We start from the raw sequence: 12,160 nt of genomic DNA on the forward strand, positions 1-12,160 counted from the left end.
GACAACAAAAACCCTCCTCCTGACACATAAAGAAAAATTCACTGACATTTTCTTTCCCCTTTAATAATATTCAAGTGCAATTTCATCCATCATTAGTTGATAGAGAATTGTCAAAAAAGTGCAGGAGACATTTTTTGGCATAATACCACTGAATGCCATTTGCTTGGTGTGTGTGTGTGTGTGTGTGTGTGTGTGTGTGTGTGTGTGTGTGTTTTTCAGGTCCTGATTATGGGCATCTTACTAGCCACTGTGGAAAACTTTGATGAGAATGTTCTTAAGGGTATTAATCAGATGTCCTGCAACTACTTGGCTGTATGTGTAAACAAGACAAATGTATGCTCTTGACATACTTTACTTGTCCAGATTTGATCTGTTCTTTGTTTTAAAATGTTCTCTTTTTATATTTCTCCCCTGTTGTTGTATTAAATGAGGAATGTAACAATCAATCCTTTCATAGCCCAGTGCTGAGTTTCCCCCTGTCACACGACTGCTCTGCCCTCAAAATATATTTGCTCAGAAAGTACACTGTGGAGTTCTAATTTGCAAGTCATCCTCACAAATGAGGAAAGGGGAAATCATTCATGCTTGCTGAAATGTTTTTCTGCGTGCTGTCTTTCTTCACACCTTTTATTTAGGAAAGCTGACATCTTTTAAAGGGGGGAGGGGAGAGCCCTGATCAAGCCCTCTTAAGAGGAATCACAGTGGATACCTGTGCAATATTTCTAGTGTTGTACTCACAGCAGTGTTTGTTGAATGAGCCTTGTGGAATGTCCTCCTTGTATCACTCCCCTGTGATAAGAGAACCGGAGGTGGTGGAAGCACTGCAGGCTAATCTGTTTTCAGGCTAATGAAGAGGGGAAATGCAAATTTGCAGGGAGCAAAAAGGGCCATCAACTTAGCTTCTCCTCACTCCTCTGGACTTGCTGGAGCTCCCATCACCATTCCCTAGTGTGAGGCCATTCACACTTCTAGTTGTAAAAGTTTCAGTTATTATGGAGTGCAGGGCAGTGTCTGACCTGGTGGTGACTTTATCCCCACAGTCCATTCTTGTTGGTTCTTGCTGGCTTGAGGCTCTGAACGCTGCTGTCCCTCAATCACTAGTCTTCTCCTTGAGTGGGCTGTATCTGCTCCTTGCCAGTCTTGCTGCTCTTGCCTCTCCTCCAGGGCCTGATTGGTGCCATCTATCCATAGAGGCAGAGATGGGCTGCTTCTCTGTCTTTGCTTATGCATTCAGAGAGGGCAGGTGGACAAGCAGCAATCACAAGAAGGAGCAGCAAAGCCAGGAAGCTCCACCAATTGGCAGTGGTGCCTTGGTAGGTGCCCAGTGATGCTGGCCCTTGCTCCAAATTAGGGCTCTGCAATAAACAACTGGGGCTGTAGTTTGACTTGGAGCCTTGGTTGAAGCAGGCTGGAAGTACAGCTCTGTTCACTAGGCAGAAGATACTTGGTACCAATCCTGAGGGATCTTTCTCCTCTCCACTCATGGGTGGTAACCTGTTCCCAACTTACCTGAACAGGGTTTTGGAACCTGAACACAAGCAGACCTGATTAGACTAGACACTTTGGTAGCCTCAGGTAGAGAATATCTGTTAAGCATTCTCTCTCTAGATTTTGCCCATTGTTGATACTGTTCCACACATACTTTCAAATTTTCAAGTAGAACTTCATTCAGTTATTACCATGTATTTGCAACATAATCTCTTTTTTTTAAAAGCTAGGGGTTTTATTCATATCAATCTGACTTGGAACTGAATAGCCTGAGTTAGTCCTTTAATTTCAGTGAGTCTGCTCTTCATATGATTAACAAAGGGAACAATTTGGTTCATTGTACTCCGAAGAGTACAATGCATATATATGTAATTTCCCCCCCTCTCCGCTTAGACCCAGGAAGTAAGGTTCGTTGAAGAAGACCTGGAGCATGAAAAAAAGAAATATGTTGAGCTACAGGCTTTCACTCGGCGTTTGATACTTGCTGTCAAAATGGATGATAAAGAACAGCAGCAGGTAAGACGAAAGTGTAAACAGCCAAGAATATCTTATTTTGTAGAGCTGTGCAGCGACCACAAATTTTGCCTTGTATCTCTAGCACTTGGAAGCAGTCCAGTCTGCTTCAGATCCACTCTGTGCCATTCTGATTTCATTTTTTGTGTGAGTCTGAATCTGATCCGTAAATATGAAGCTCATTTTTGTTCCCATTGACTAATTGAGAACCTACAAACCTCTATACTGTTTTTCCCTTTTCACATAGATGGATGAAATTTGCAGACAAGAGAGCACACCCAGAGTGAATTATGCTTGCAAAATTTCAGGCAGATCCATGCCAGGCTTTTTATGCAAGGAATTGTTGAACTCACTTTCTTTTTTCTTTCCTGCCAGAATTGGGTACAAGTTTCAGGCATGATCACACCTGCTGAGTAAATGAAGCCTGCCAAATATCAGAAAGATAGGTGCAGTGGTTCTCCCACATGGGCAAACTTTATTGGTTGGGGTAGGAAATAGAAATTGTTATAAAAAGCTATAAATGTAACTCTCTTTCTTACTGCTCCTCCCTAGCTGAATACTCTCAGGGAAGAAAAGAAAGAGAGAGAGCAATAATTTTTAATTGTTTGTTATGAAAAATATTTTATAGTCAGGCAGGCTAAACCTAAGCATTCTGATAAGGGTTCATTTCAAAGGAACTATGGTACCTATGCAGTCTGCTCCTCTGTACAGTCATACCTTGGTTTTAGAAAAGCTTAGTTCTCGAACATTTTTGCTTCCGGATGCCGCAAACCTGGAAGTGACTGTTCCGGTTTGCCAACTATTTTAGGAAGCCAAACATCCGACAGGGCTTCCACAGCCAATCAGAAGCCCCTGCAGCCAATCAGAAGCCATGTTTTTGTTTCTGAATGTTTTGGAAGTCGAATGGACTTCCGGAACGGATTCTGTTCAACTTCCAAGGTACGACTGTATACGGTTATTTAGAAATAAGCTCCACCAACAGAACTAAATTATTTTCAAATAAGCATGCCATGAGCATGTTTAAGGCAAGGCTCTTTGTCGCCTTTGCTGCAAACAGGACTTGCCAGAACTCACCAGAACTCAGTTCCAGCACCTCTCTGGTGAGAGCCATTGCCATTCTAAGAGAACAAGGGAGCTGTTTGGCACCTCTTTTTCTAGAAAAATAGAAATAGAAAAATGGCTGCAGGAGATTAGTACAGCTACCCCTCTGAAAACATTTTTAGATAGTAAAGCCTGCATGATCTAATTGAATTATATTTCTAACACAATTAAAGTACCTAATTGTTAAGAGGCTTATTTAATAAATTTATACCACAGTATTTGGGCAGCTTACATTAGCCATTGAAAACAACTAATGAGGCCCTGCTAGAAAACTTAGCAGTTCTCTTGTTTAGGGTTTCATCCAGCAGTTGCTCTGTAGAATGGTAGCACTATGAAGCAGTTGCTGAGATCTCCTTTCTCTCTGCCAAGGAGTGTTGCTTTCCTTCTTTCCCCTCCAAGGAGTTGGGTCAAATACGAACTACGGTGCAGGAAAGTAACCAGGACTGCTACTCCACCAGAAGCTGTTGCAGCTCCTCATTTATTTATATTTTGTATTCTAATTCAGGCACTTCTGGCAGACTTGCCTCCAGATTTAGAAGAGATGGATTTCAATCATTCATTTCCGGAACCTGATGATACCTCGTTCAGCTTGTCGTCTTCATCGGAGAAAAACACCTCGGACAGTTTGTGATCTTTGATGCAATGCAATGTACTTGCCTAATCTGTATGTTTTGAACAAATTGCATTTTGTTGGCCAGTACCCTTGAATATGAAGGTGAGGGGTAGGGGTGGAGGTGGGGAGACTAGCAGCCTCGTTAACTGGGGGCAGTAGGTGGTAGCCACAAATTATGAATTTTGTTTTTTTATTTTGGTGAATGTGAAAGCTACTTGAGAAAAATACACTATGGTTTAGCATCTATTCCTTGGTTATTGTACCTTTTTATTCATTACTGACCTGCTTCGGTAACAAAGCCCTCCTCTGAGCAGGGCAATAAGTAAAATGGAGAAAAAGTTGTGAATTATGCTAACAATTCAACCATACTTTCCTAATCTAGCCCACTAGTTCTGTTCAATGCCTTCGCTCCCTTGCCCCTCCTCAGGTAGGTTAGCAGGTCACTGGAAATTAAGGCCTTCAGGAGATCAGTGAATAAGAGTTGGGCCCTCACTAAAACGACGATGGTGATTCCAAACAAGGGATCAAGCTAAAGAAGCTTGCAATTGTACCTAACAGCAAATCATTGCTTCTTCTCTCTTCTCCACCTTTCTCCAATGCCTGAAAAATTATTGGAAGAGTAAAGCTAGCTATCTTAATTGATTTCAGTAAATTATATTGTGCATAGTGGCAGATGGAAATCCTGAACAAAAATATGTTATCTGAAGAAGTGTGCATGCACACGAAAGCTCATACCAAGAACTAACTTAGTTGGTCTTTAAGGTGCTACTGGAAGGAATTTTTTTATTCTGAACAAAAATAGTTGGCTTTTTTTTTTTAAGGACTGCCCAAATGCTAGGAAAAGCAACAATTTCCAGTAGCCCCACGACTCTCTTCCATTGTACATAGTGAGAGTGTGTGGCAATAACACTGGAGAAGTCACAAAGGAACAGCATGTACACAGATCCAAAATTTGCATTTGACATCTGTAGCTTATTTATATGACCAAGCCTCAGCTGAAGGCTGCCCAGGAGATGCTTTTGTAGTTCACAGGGGAGCCTTCTCCTTGGCTGAGACTGAGAATCAACAGACAGAGCTTGGGAACCTGAGGACTGAGAGAACTGTTGATAAATGATGTTCCCAATGGAAGTACTCCCTGGCATTGCTATTTGGAACAGCTGCTCAATTCAAATATGAATTAGTCTAGATTCCCCCCCCCCCATACCAACAACAACAACACTCACTTGTGAATTGGCTGTGGCATACAGACCAGTAACTTAAAAACACTTTTAATATGTTCCTGACTTGGAAGTCATTTATTTCAATTTGTTAGGCAAATATGAGCGCATGCAGAACTGAGCTTGGTGACAAATGCATTTTAGTCACCCGTATCTGTTGCGTGGGTCGAAATCTTGATGTGCATCAAGTGTTCAAAATAATGAGTTTTGAGATACCCAAAACACACACACGTCACTATTTCCCCCAGCTCTTAGGACTGAGTCTGTTTAACCACTTCAAGAATTTTTATCTACAGTTGCATATGTTAGATCTTTAATTGGATGTTGAAAGTGCTAGATACTCTCCCCCCGCCCCCCATTGCCAAGAAAGATGTATGGTTTGCTCTTTGGGATGCTATTTCTCTTTTTAAAAGACGCGTTTTATTATTTCTCTGATTCAGTAACAAAACTTGGTGTGAAAGAGCTGTTATCCTACTCCCAAAGTAACCTTGCACATCATTGCTAGCCTTCTTCACTCTGTCCATCACAGCCTCAACGTGCAGCTCTCCTCCCACCCTCCCTCCCTTTCAACTGCTTTGGTCCTTGCTTGAAATGGCAAAGGGAAACAGCTTCAATAGAAAAACAACTCCCCCCCCCCCCCATCTCAAGAAGACAATTTTAGTGGCAAAGAGAGAAGAGGTGTTACAACTTGACTTTTTATCCAAGGGAATTGCTCTGTGTCCGAAGGTGGGGAGGCAAATGACTAATTGCCTCTCTGTATGATAGTTCTAATCGACTTAGCTATGACCACAGATGTTTTTACTGCGCACTAAAAATATATAGGATACTGTTCTGCACCCAAGTATTCAAAATTTTGTGCCAAAAAAGGATGTATTCCTTGGACCTGTACGGAATATCCTGATTTCTCTTATTTGACACAGTTCTGCTATTTTTGCCTATCACTCTGATTTGCTTCATTCTGAGGAGGGGCAGGGAAGTATTCAGGACATTGAAGCCCCTACCCCTACTTCCCCATACCCATTGGAAACCTCATTCAGCCATCCCTCTGGGTTCTGTGATTTGAGGAGGCATTACCCACAGAGTGTTTTTAGCTCAGCTTTGTTTGCAGCAATAAGGGCTAGAAACCTGCTGCTTAAAAATGAAAGTTGAGATTCTCAGGAAGCTTTTAAATCTCTTCCCAAGGCCATGTTGTATATCTCCCCCCCCCCCTTGCACTCTCCTGTAATCATGTCACAGGCATGACTTCTGCTGTGAGGAGTAAAATCCACCAGAAAATTACTTTTAATTAAAAAAGAAATGAAGAGAGTGGGAATGATAGGGAAGAGGCAGAAGTGTAGTGGGTAGCAATGTGGAAGAGGGAGGCAGTTAGAGAAAGGAGGATGTTTGGACAATAATGGGGAAAAGGAAATGGGAGAAGCAGTACAGCAGGCACATATTGCCGAACCCTGCAGTTATTTTGTGTCGTGCAAGTCAAAGTCCTTTCAGAGAGCACAGATTTTGATTGTGTGCCATTAGATAGTGTGGAAAGGATCTATACAAGACCTAATGGACCTGCACAGTACCTTGATGCTGGAAACCTTTTTCTTCCACTTACTTCAGTTTAGCACAAATGCACTGCTCGCTATAGCTATTGAGTTGTATCTGACTATGTCATACTTGGAACGGAGCCATTGCCATTAATGGCCCTCAAAAGCCATTTATTTCAATGGGTCTGCTCTGAGTATGGATAACATTGGTTTACAACCTGTTGAGTGTTGGCAGTTAATTGCTTTTTTCTGCCCTAGCTTTCTAATGGTCATCGTAGAATGCAAGTGAATGGGTGTGAGTAGAAAGGCAAAGCATATCTGAAGAACCCATAATTTGCTAATCTTTCAATGAAAAATTTAGTTTTCTGTACTTTTGACTACCTCCCACTTAGGTGCCCAGGTTTCCCCAAGCGGACTCACATTTTACTTGGCTAGAAGTAAAATGTGAGAACTTGAATACTGCTTAGGCACGTCCCTTGTGATTGTCCTGGAAAGTCCTGCATCAATTTTTATTGTTTTATCAATCATTTATTGATGCACTTCCCTTGTGCTAGGGAACTCTCTTCCTTCCCTCAAGAACCCTTGACAGTAAGGCATTTGTTCCAGTTTTACACGCACAACACAGCCAGTGTGTTTAAGGGCTTGGGTGGGATGTGAATATAACTCTGCAAGACTTTAATTTTAACATCTTGGGGGCCTTGTTTGCATATTCTTGTGCACTTCTTGATGTCATGGAATCTTAGAGTTGGAAGGTACCCAAGGGTCATCTGGTCCAACCCCCTGCAATGCAGGAATTTCAGCAGCTGAAATGTATGACCTGACTTAGCCCAAATATGTATTTTATATGGATGTGACTGAGCCGCAATAGCTGTTTGATAAGAGTCTTGCAATCTTCAAGTGATGCAAATATGCATTTTTATTTATTTCTATTTATTTTATTTATTTAACTGTCTGTGCCAGCCTTCTACACTCAGGTTAGTTTGCAGCGGATCATAAGCCTCTTCGAATTTGTTAGCCTGTATATTCAGTATAGCAGGCATTATGGGGAGATCCTGTGGCTCTCTAGATGCTGCTAGACTCCAGCTCTCATCCACCCCACCTTGCCGCTTCCAATGGTCCAGGGGCAGGATGGGAGTTGTAGTCCAGCTAACTCTTGGAGGGTTGTACGTTCCCTGCACCACGCCCATCAGGTTCTATTCGGGACTTGTCTTTTTACTAGAACCTTTAACATGAACCCAGGTGATCAGGCACAAGGGAAGTCAGGACTCCCTTTTAACAATTCTATAAAATGGAATTTTGGTGGAATCGGCTTGTGTAGGGGATAAGGGCACTTGCAGCTGCTGTAATTTTCTTTTCTGTACAGCTGCAGGAGTGGCTGGCACACACTCTCAATCCCTCTCTCTCAATCTCTCTCTTTAAAAAACCCAGAATGGTAACATTCTGGCTGTGCCACCTGCATCCTATTTCGATCTGAGTTTGGCCCACTTTTTAGATCCTTGCATTTTGTGAAGACTAATCCACAAAGACATGCTATTCTGTACCTACTTAACCTGGGAGTAAGTTGGGGAACGAACTTCTGTGTACGGTACCTTTTCTACCTTGGTGTTGTCCCCCATGTGCAAGTACCCAATGACTTTACCACACGAACCAACGTATTTCATCCAGATGGTATTTATATGAGGGTTGAGTTGCGTAACTATTACAACTACTGGAATAGTCTTTGATATTTGGCATTGTATTATGTGCTTTCACAGAGAAGGTATTAATGTTTGATTTTCATTGGAGAGCCATTGGGAAAATCTTCCCCTGCTCATGAATTAATGTTAACTATGGATGGATGGGGTATAAATTTAAATCCTGATTTATTCGGATGACTATAGCAAGAATAGCTTGGACAAATCAGCACATGCTAGTTTAATGCCTCCTAGCTGAACCTGGAATGTGGAACAGTTTAATGCATTAAAACAGCAACAACAACCCAGTAGTTAAGCAAACCACATGCCGTTTTTTACATGCTACCTCTGCAAGATGACATCGCTTAGAGGCCATGCCAGACTATAATGTGACATTTCCCACCCTGTGGCAATAAGTGACTTGCAGCCAATGTTCACTTCCTAACATACACCAGCCTTTTTTTGAACATTGCCTATATCTGGGGTGGCTGACCTGAGACTCCCAACTCCCTCCATCCTCAGCCAGCATGTTCAAGGATTAGGGGTGATGGGAGGTGGAATCCAGCAGCATTTGGAGGGCTACAGGTTGGCCAACTGGCCAGATAACTGCTGTTACAGATTTGAACTATTTTTTCTTCTGCTAATATGGTTAGCACTATGATGGCAATGGATGGCTGATTTGATAGGCAGGTGTGTGTGTGTGTGTGTGTGTGTGTGTGTGTGTGTGTGTGTGTTTTAACCACCGTGAAATATTACTGTATTGTTAAGGCAAAGCACTCCTGGAAATGTTTCCTTTGAGGTGAACAGAATTGTACAAGCTCCCCACAGCATTGTGCCTCAAAGCTGCAACAGATATGCTAAATAAGCTGGTAGCTGCAGGTATTTCTCAAACCTCCGTCTTTCTCTTGGAGTAGCTGTTCCAGTGTTTGTTGCAGGTGGCTGGAGTTAATTCCACACTATCGATGAGACCGAACTCTACCTTCTGTAATTATCCAGCTCTTCCTGCTACTTTCCCCATAGAAACCTCTTAGCTGGAGATGCCAGTTGGTTTGGAAACAGGTAAAAAGCAACTTCTTCCTCCTAGTCACCTTCCTTGCCATATAGAGGAGTTTTCTTCAGTTGAAGAGTCTTTCCTCTTGTTAAATGCTCCCCTTTTCTAGCCTGTACAATAGGCTCCGCCTACCTCTTGGGCCCAAACTAGCCCACCCTCAGCACTGGCTGTGCCTCACCCAACATTCCTGTAGCTTTTTTTTTTTAAAAAAAAAAGAAAGCCAAGAGGGCACAGAATAGTTTAAAATCCAGTGTAGTTCTACCAAAACTCACTGACGCTTTATGAACACAGAAAGCCTCTGCCCACCCATGTCAATGTGTAGGTTGGAGCTTAATTTGTTGTCAAAGGTAGCATATGTGATATAAAAGTGACTAGTTAAAAAAGAAAAAAAAGGGTTTGCAAATTTTTTAAATGACTCTCATCCACTTTTCCTCTGCATAAAATTCATAGGTATTCATAGAGCAGCCTCCTAAAATAGTGCATTTAGTTCTCTTCCCCACCTAGAACATTTGTAGGAGTTAGATCAGGTGTTTAAAAAGAACTGACCAGTTGAATGAATTAATGATATTTTCTAAGCAAGAGAGAGAGCGTGATGTGCCCTCCATTTGCTGGACTGTATTATGGTTTTGGCCTTTTATCTGGCTGCGCTTGAAAATGAAGTGCTTGCGATCAGCTATGATCCCAGTATGTCAGAGTCACCAAGACAATTGAGAAAAAGGTGGGTGTGCTTCGGGCCTGTTGAAATCAACGAGACATGGCACGGTGAGGTCCTTAAGACTTTGGTCTTAGGTTGATTTCATTGGGACTCGGACATTGCAAAGGTTGTCTTTTATCTATAGCAGGAAACATTGAACTAATGCCAAGGTTTGATGTTGGTTTTAAAGGAGCACAATTCAGACATGCCTATATCCAACATCCTGTAACACAACAACATTGTGTTGGCAAATGTGTCACTGTGGCACTGGCAGAGAGTGCGTGGAATCTGCTGACTGAACATTTGCTTGGAAGAGACACATCTGTGCAGAAATGAAAGTCTGCTCTGCCCTCCTCACCGCTGCCCCCAGCATGGAAGGCAGGCAGCAAAGCTTTGAGTAACTAAAGGAGCAGGAGTCAGCAATTCGCTGTGCTTCCCAGCTGTTGAAAATGCTTTTTTCCTGGGGTAAGGAGATCAAGGGAAAGAGATTCAAGTATTAGCTCCTTGCCCTTTCAGCTCCTTGTGTTGTTGTAATCTTGCCACCAGAGGACTATCTCCTGCTTATGCGTACAGTACATGGAAAGCAGGAGACTGCAGCTGAAAGAAAGATAATGTCATTTTTATATGAGTTGGTGAATATTCAAATGCAAAAGCTCTCACGTCCTTTCCCTACCCCGCTGTCTGTTATTAACTGGATCACTCCATATCTAGTTATATGCAAAACAAATTTGGATTTTTTTAAAAAATAAAAAAATTGAGCATACTGTATAACTGTTTAGAGCGAACAATCTTCACTCTGTTCATTGTTAAGCTGCTGGCAGCTGTGGAGGTGGTCCCAGCACAAAATGGTCAATGCATTCTCAGTACGTAAGCTACCCTTGTAAAGCTCCCAATTTCTTTTTCTTTTGTTTGCTGTAATAACACTTGACTCTTTTCTTTTGTTTGCTGTAATAACACTTGACTTCAATTTATCTTGAAAGCTTCTGATGGTTTTCCTGTATTTTGTGTTGTGCAACTATATATATATATATATATATATATATATATATATATATATACTATTAAAATGTGCCAACGAAGTTGAAGTGAATATATCTTTAACATAACGTCCGTTGGACCAGTTTGGGTAAGTTTTGTAAATTTAGTGTGATTTCAAAACTGAATTTCTCTTATGAAACTCAGTATTTGTACTGCAATTTTATGACATGTAAATGGTATGTGTAGCAAGAAGAATTATGACAGATATTTAACTTGAGTACCTCCACTGCAACCCAGGACATAAGATCTTGGTTTATTGAAATATGGATTCCATCCATTTGTATTGATCTTGTTTTTGTGTGTATATATATATAAGGATATTTATAATCTTGTATTAACAAAATCCATCACACAACAAAGGTTATTTCATTCATTAGAAACCTACTCAGCTATTTTTATATAAAATGTTGGTTGCTGCCTTAACTTTTTTGTGAAAATTTGTGCCATAGAATTTTTAACTTATCAACAGATAGTTTACCAAGTTTGATTTGGTCCACACTTTAAAATAAAATATGAATATTGTATTTCAGTTATTGAATAGTTTTTAAGTCACTTATTTTGGTTAAAGATTGTTTTTCTAATGTATCCATTCTGTATAACTGCATCTTTTTTTCCTTTTTCTTACTATGTTTTTCCTTTTTAAAGTTAATGCATCCACACTGAAATGCACGCTTTTTAATAATTCCAGAAATGGTCACTGTTTTTTTGTTTCCTAAGTTTTCTGGATATAGTTTCACAAAACTTTAATTAATAAATTGAATTTGTTTGTTACAAACTTGTATCTATTAAGTCAAATTGGTTAGCATAAAGGGCTAACTGTCTTTGCTACCTTTTGTCTATTACACTTAAGGATATTTTTCTATATCTACCAAGTATGAAAGACTGAAGAAATTCAATAAAGGCTAAGTGATTCGTTTTCCTACATGAAGTTTTCAGTTTCTGTATTCTCAATCATTGGCCTTGTATGAGTTCATCACGAAGTTAAATCTGAATCTCACATTTTTGAACTCTGTCATCATAGGAGTAGGAGGAATAGTGATAAATTGTGAAGATGATGATATTTATATAAAGTACTACCCACCAAGTAGTGAGCTTATGTGTTGAAGTAGTGGTACAGGGTTTTCACCTCTTCTCACCTGTTCATTCTTGACCATATATTCCAGGGTGCTTACCCCAATCTTAGTGAGGTCGAGATTGGTGGGGTTTTTTTTGGGGGGGGGGTTGTGGGGAATGTAGAAGTTTGTGC

General features: G+C 40.8%; 1 protein-coding gene and 1 long non-coding RNA gene across 14 annotated transcripts in view; one reads left to right on the forward strand and one right to left on the reverse strand.

Annotated features, from left to right (window-relative positions):
- HDX (highly divergent homeobox) overlaps nt 1–11,836 on the forward strand; it is a 55,445-nt gene extending 43,609 nt beyond the window's left edge. For all 13 annotated transcript variants that reach the window (XM_083484699.1, XM_083484695.1, XM_083484700.1 and 10 more), the window contains 3 exons: nt 1,882–2,004; nt 3,608–4,411; nt 4,518–11,836. In XM_083484699.1, coding sequence (XP_083340825.1) covers nt 1,882–2,004; nt 3,608–3,733 — 249 coding nt within the window. In that variant the 3' untranslated portion in view covers nt 3,734–4,411; nt 4,518–11,836. The remainder of the gene's footprint in view (nt 1–1,881; nt 2,005–3,607; nt 4,412–4,517) is intronic.
- Nucleotides 2,150–3,601, reverse strand: LOC310698120. The gene is made up of 2 exons (XR_014521337.1): nt 2,719–3,601; nt 2,150–2,687 (listed from the first exon to the last, which is right to left on the reverse strand). It is a non-coding gene; the product is annotated as an uncharacterized lncRNA (long non-coding RNA).
- Nucleotides 11,837–12,160: the final 324 nt, after the last annotated feature.

This window comes from Podarcis liolepis (genome assembly GCF_965112155.1).
Source record: "Podarcis liolepis genome assembly, chromosome: Z".
NCBI classification, from domain to species: domain Eukaryota; kingdom Metazoa; phylum Chordata; class Lepidosauria; order Squamata; family Lacertidae; genus Podarcis; species Podarcis liolepis.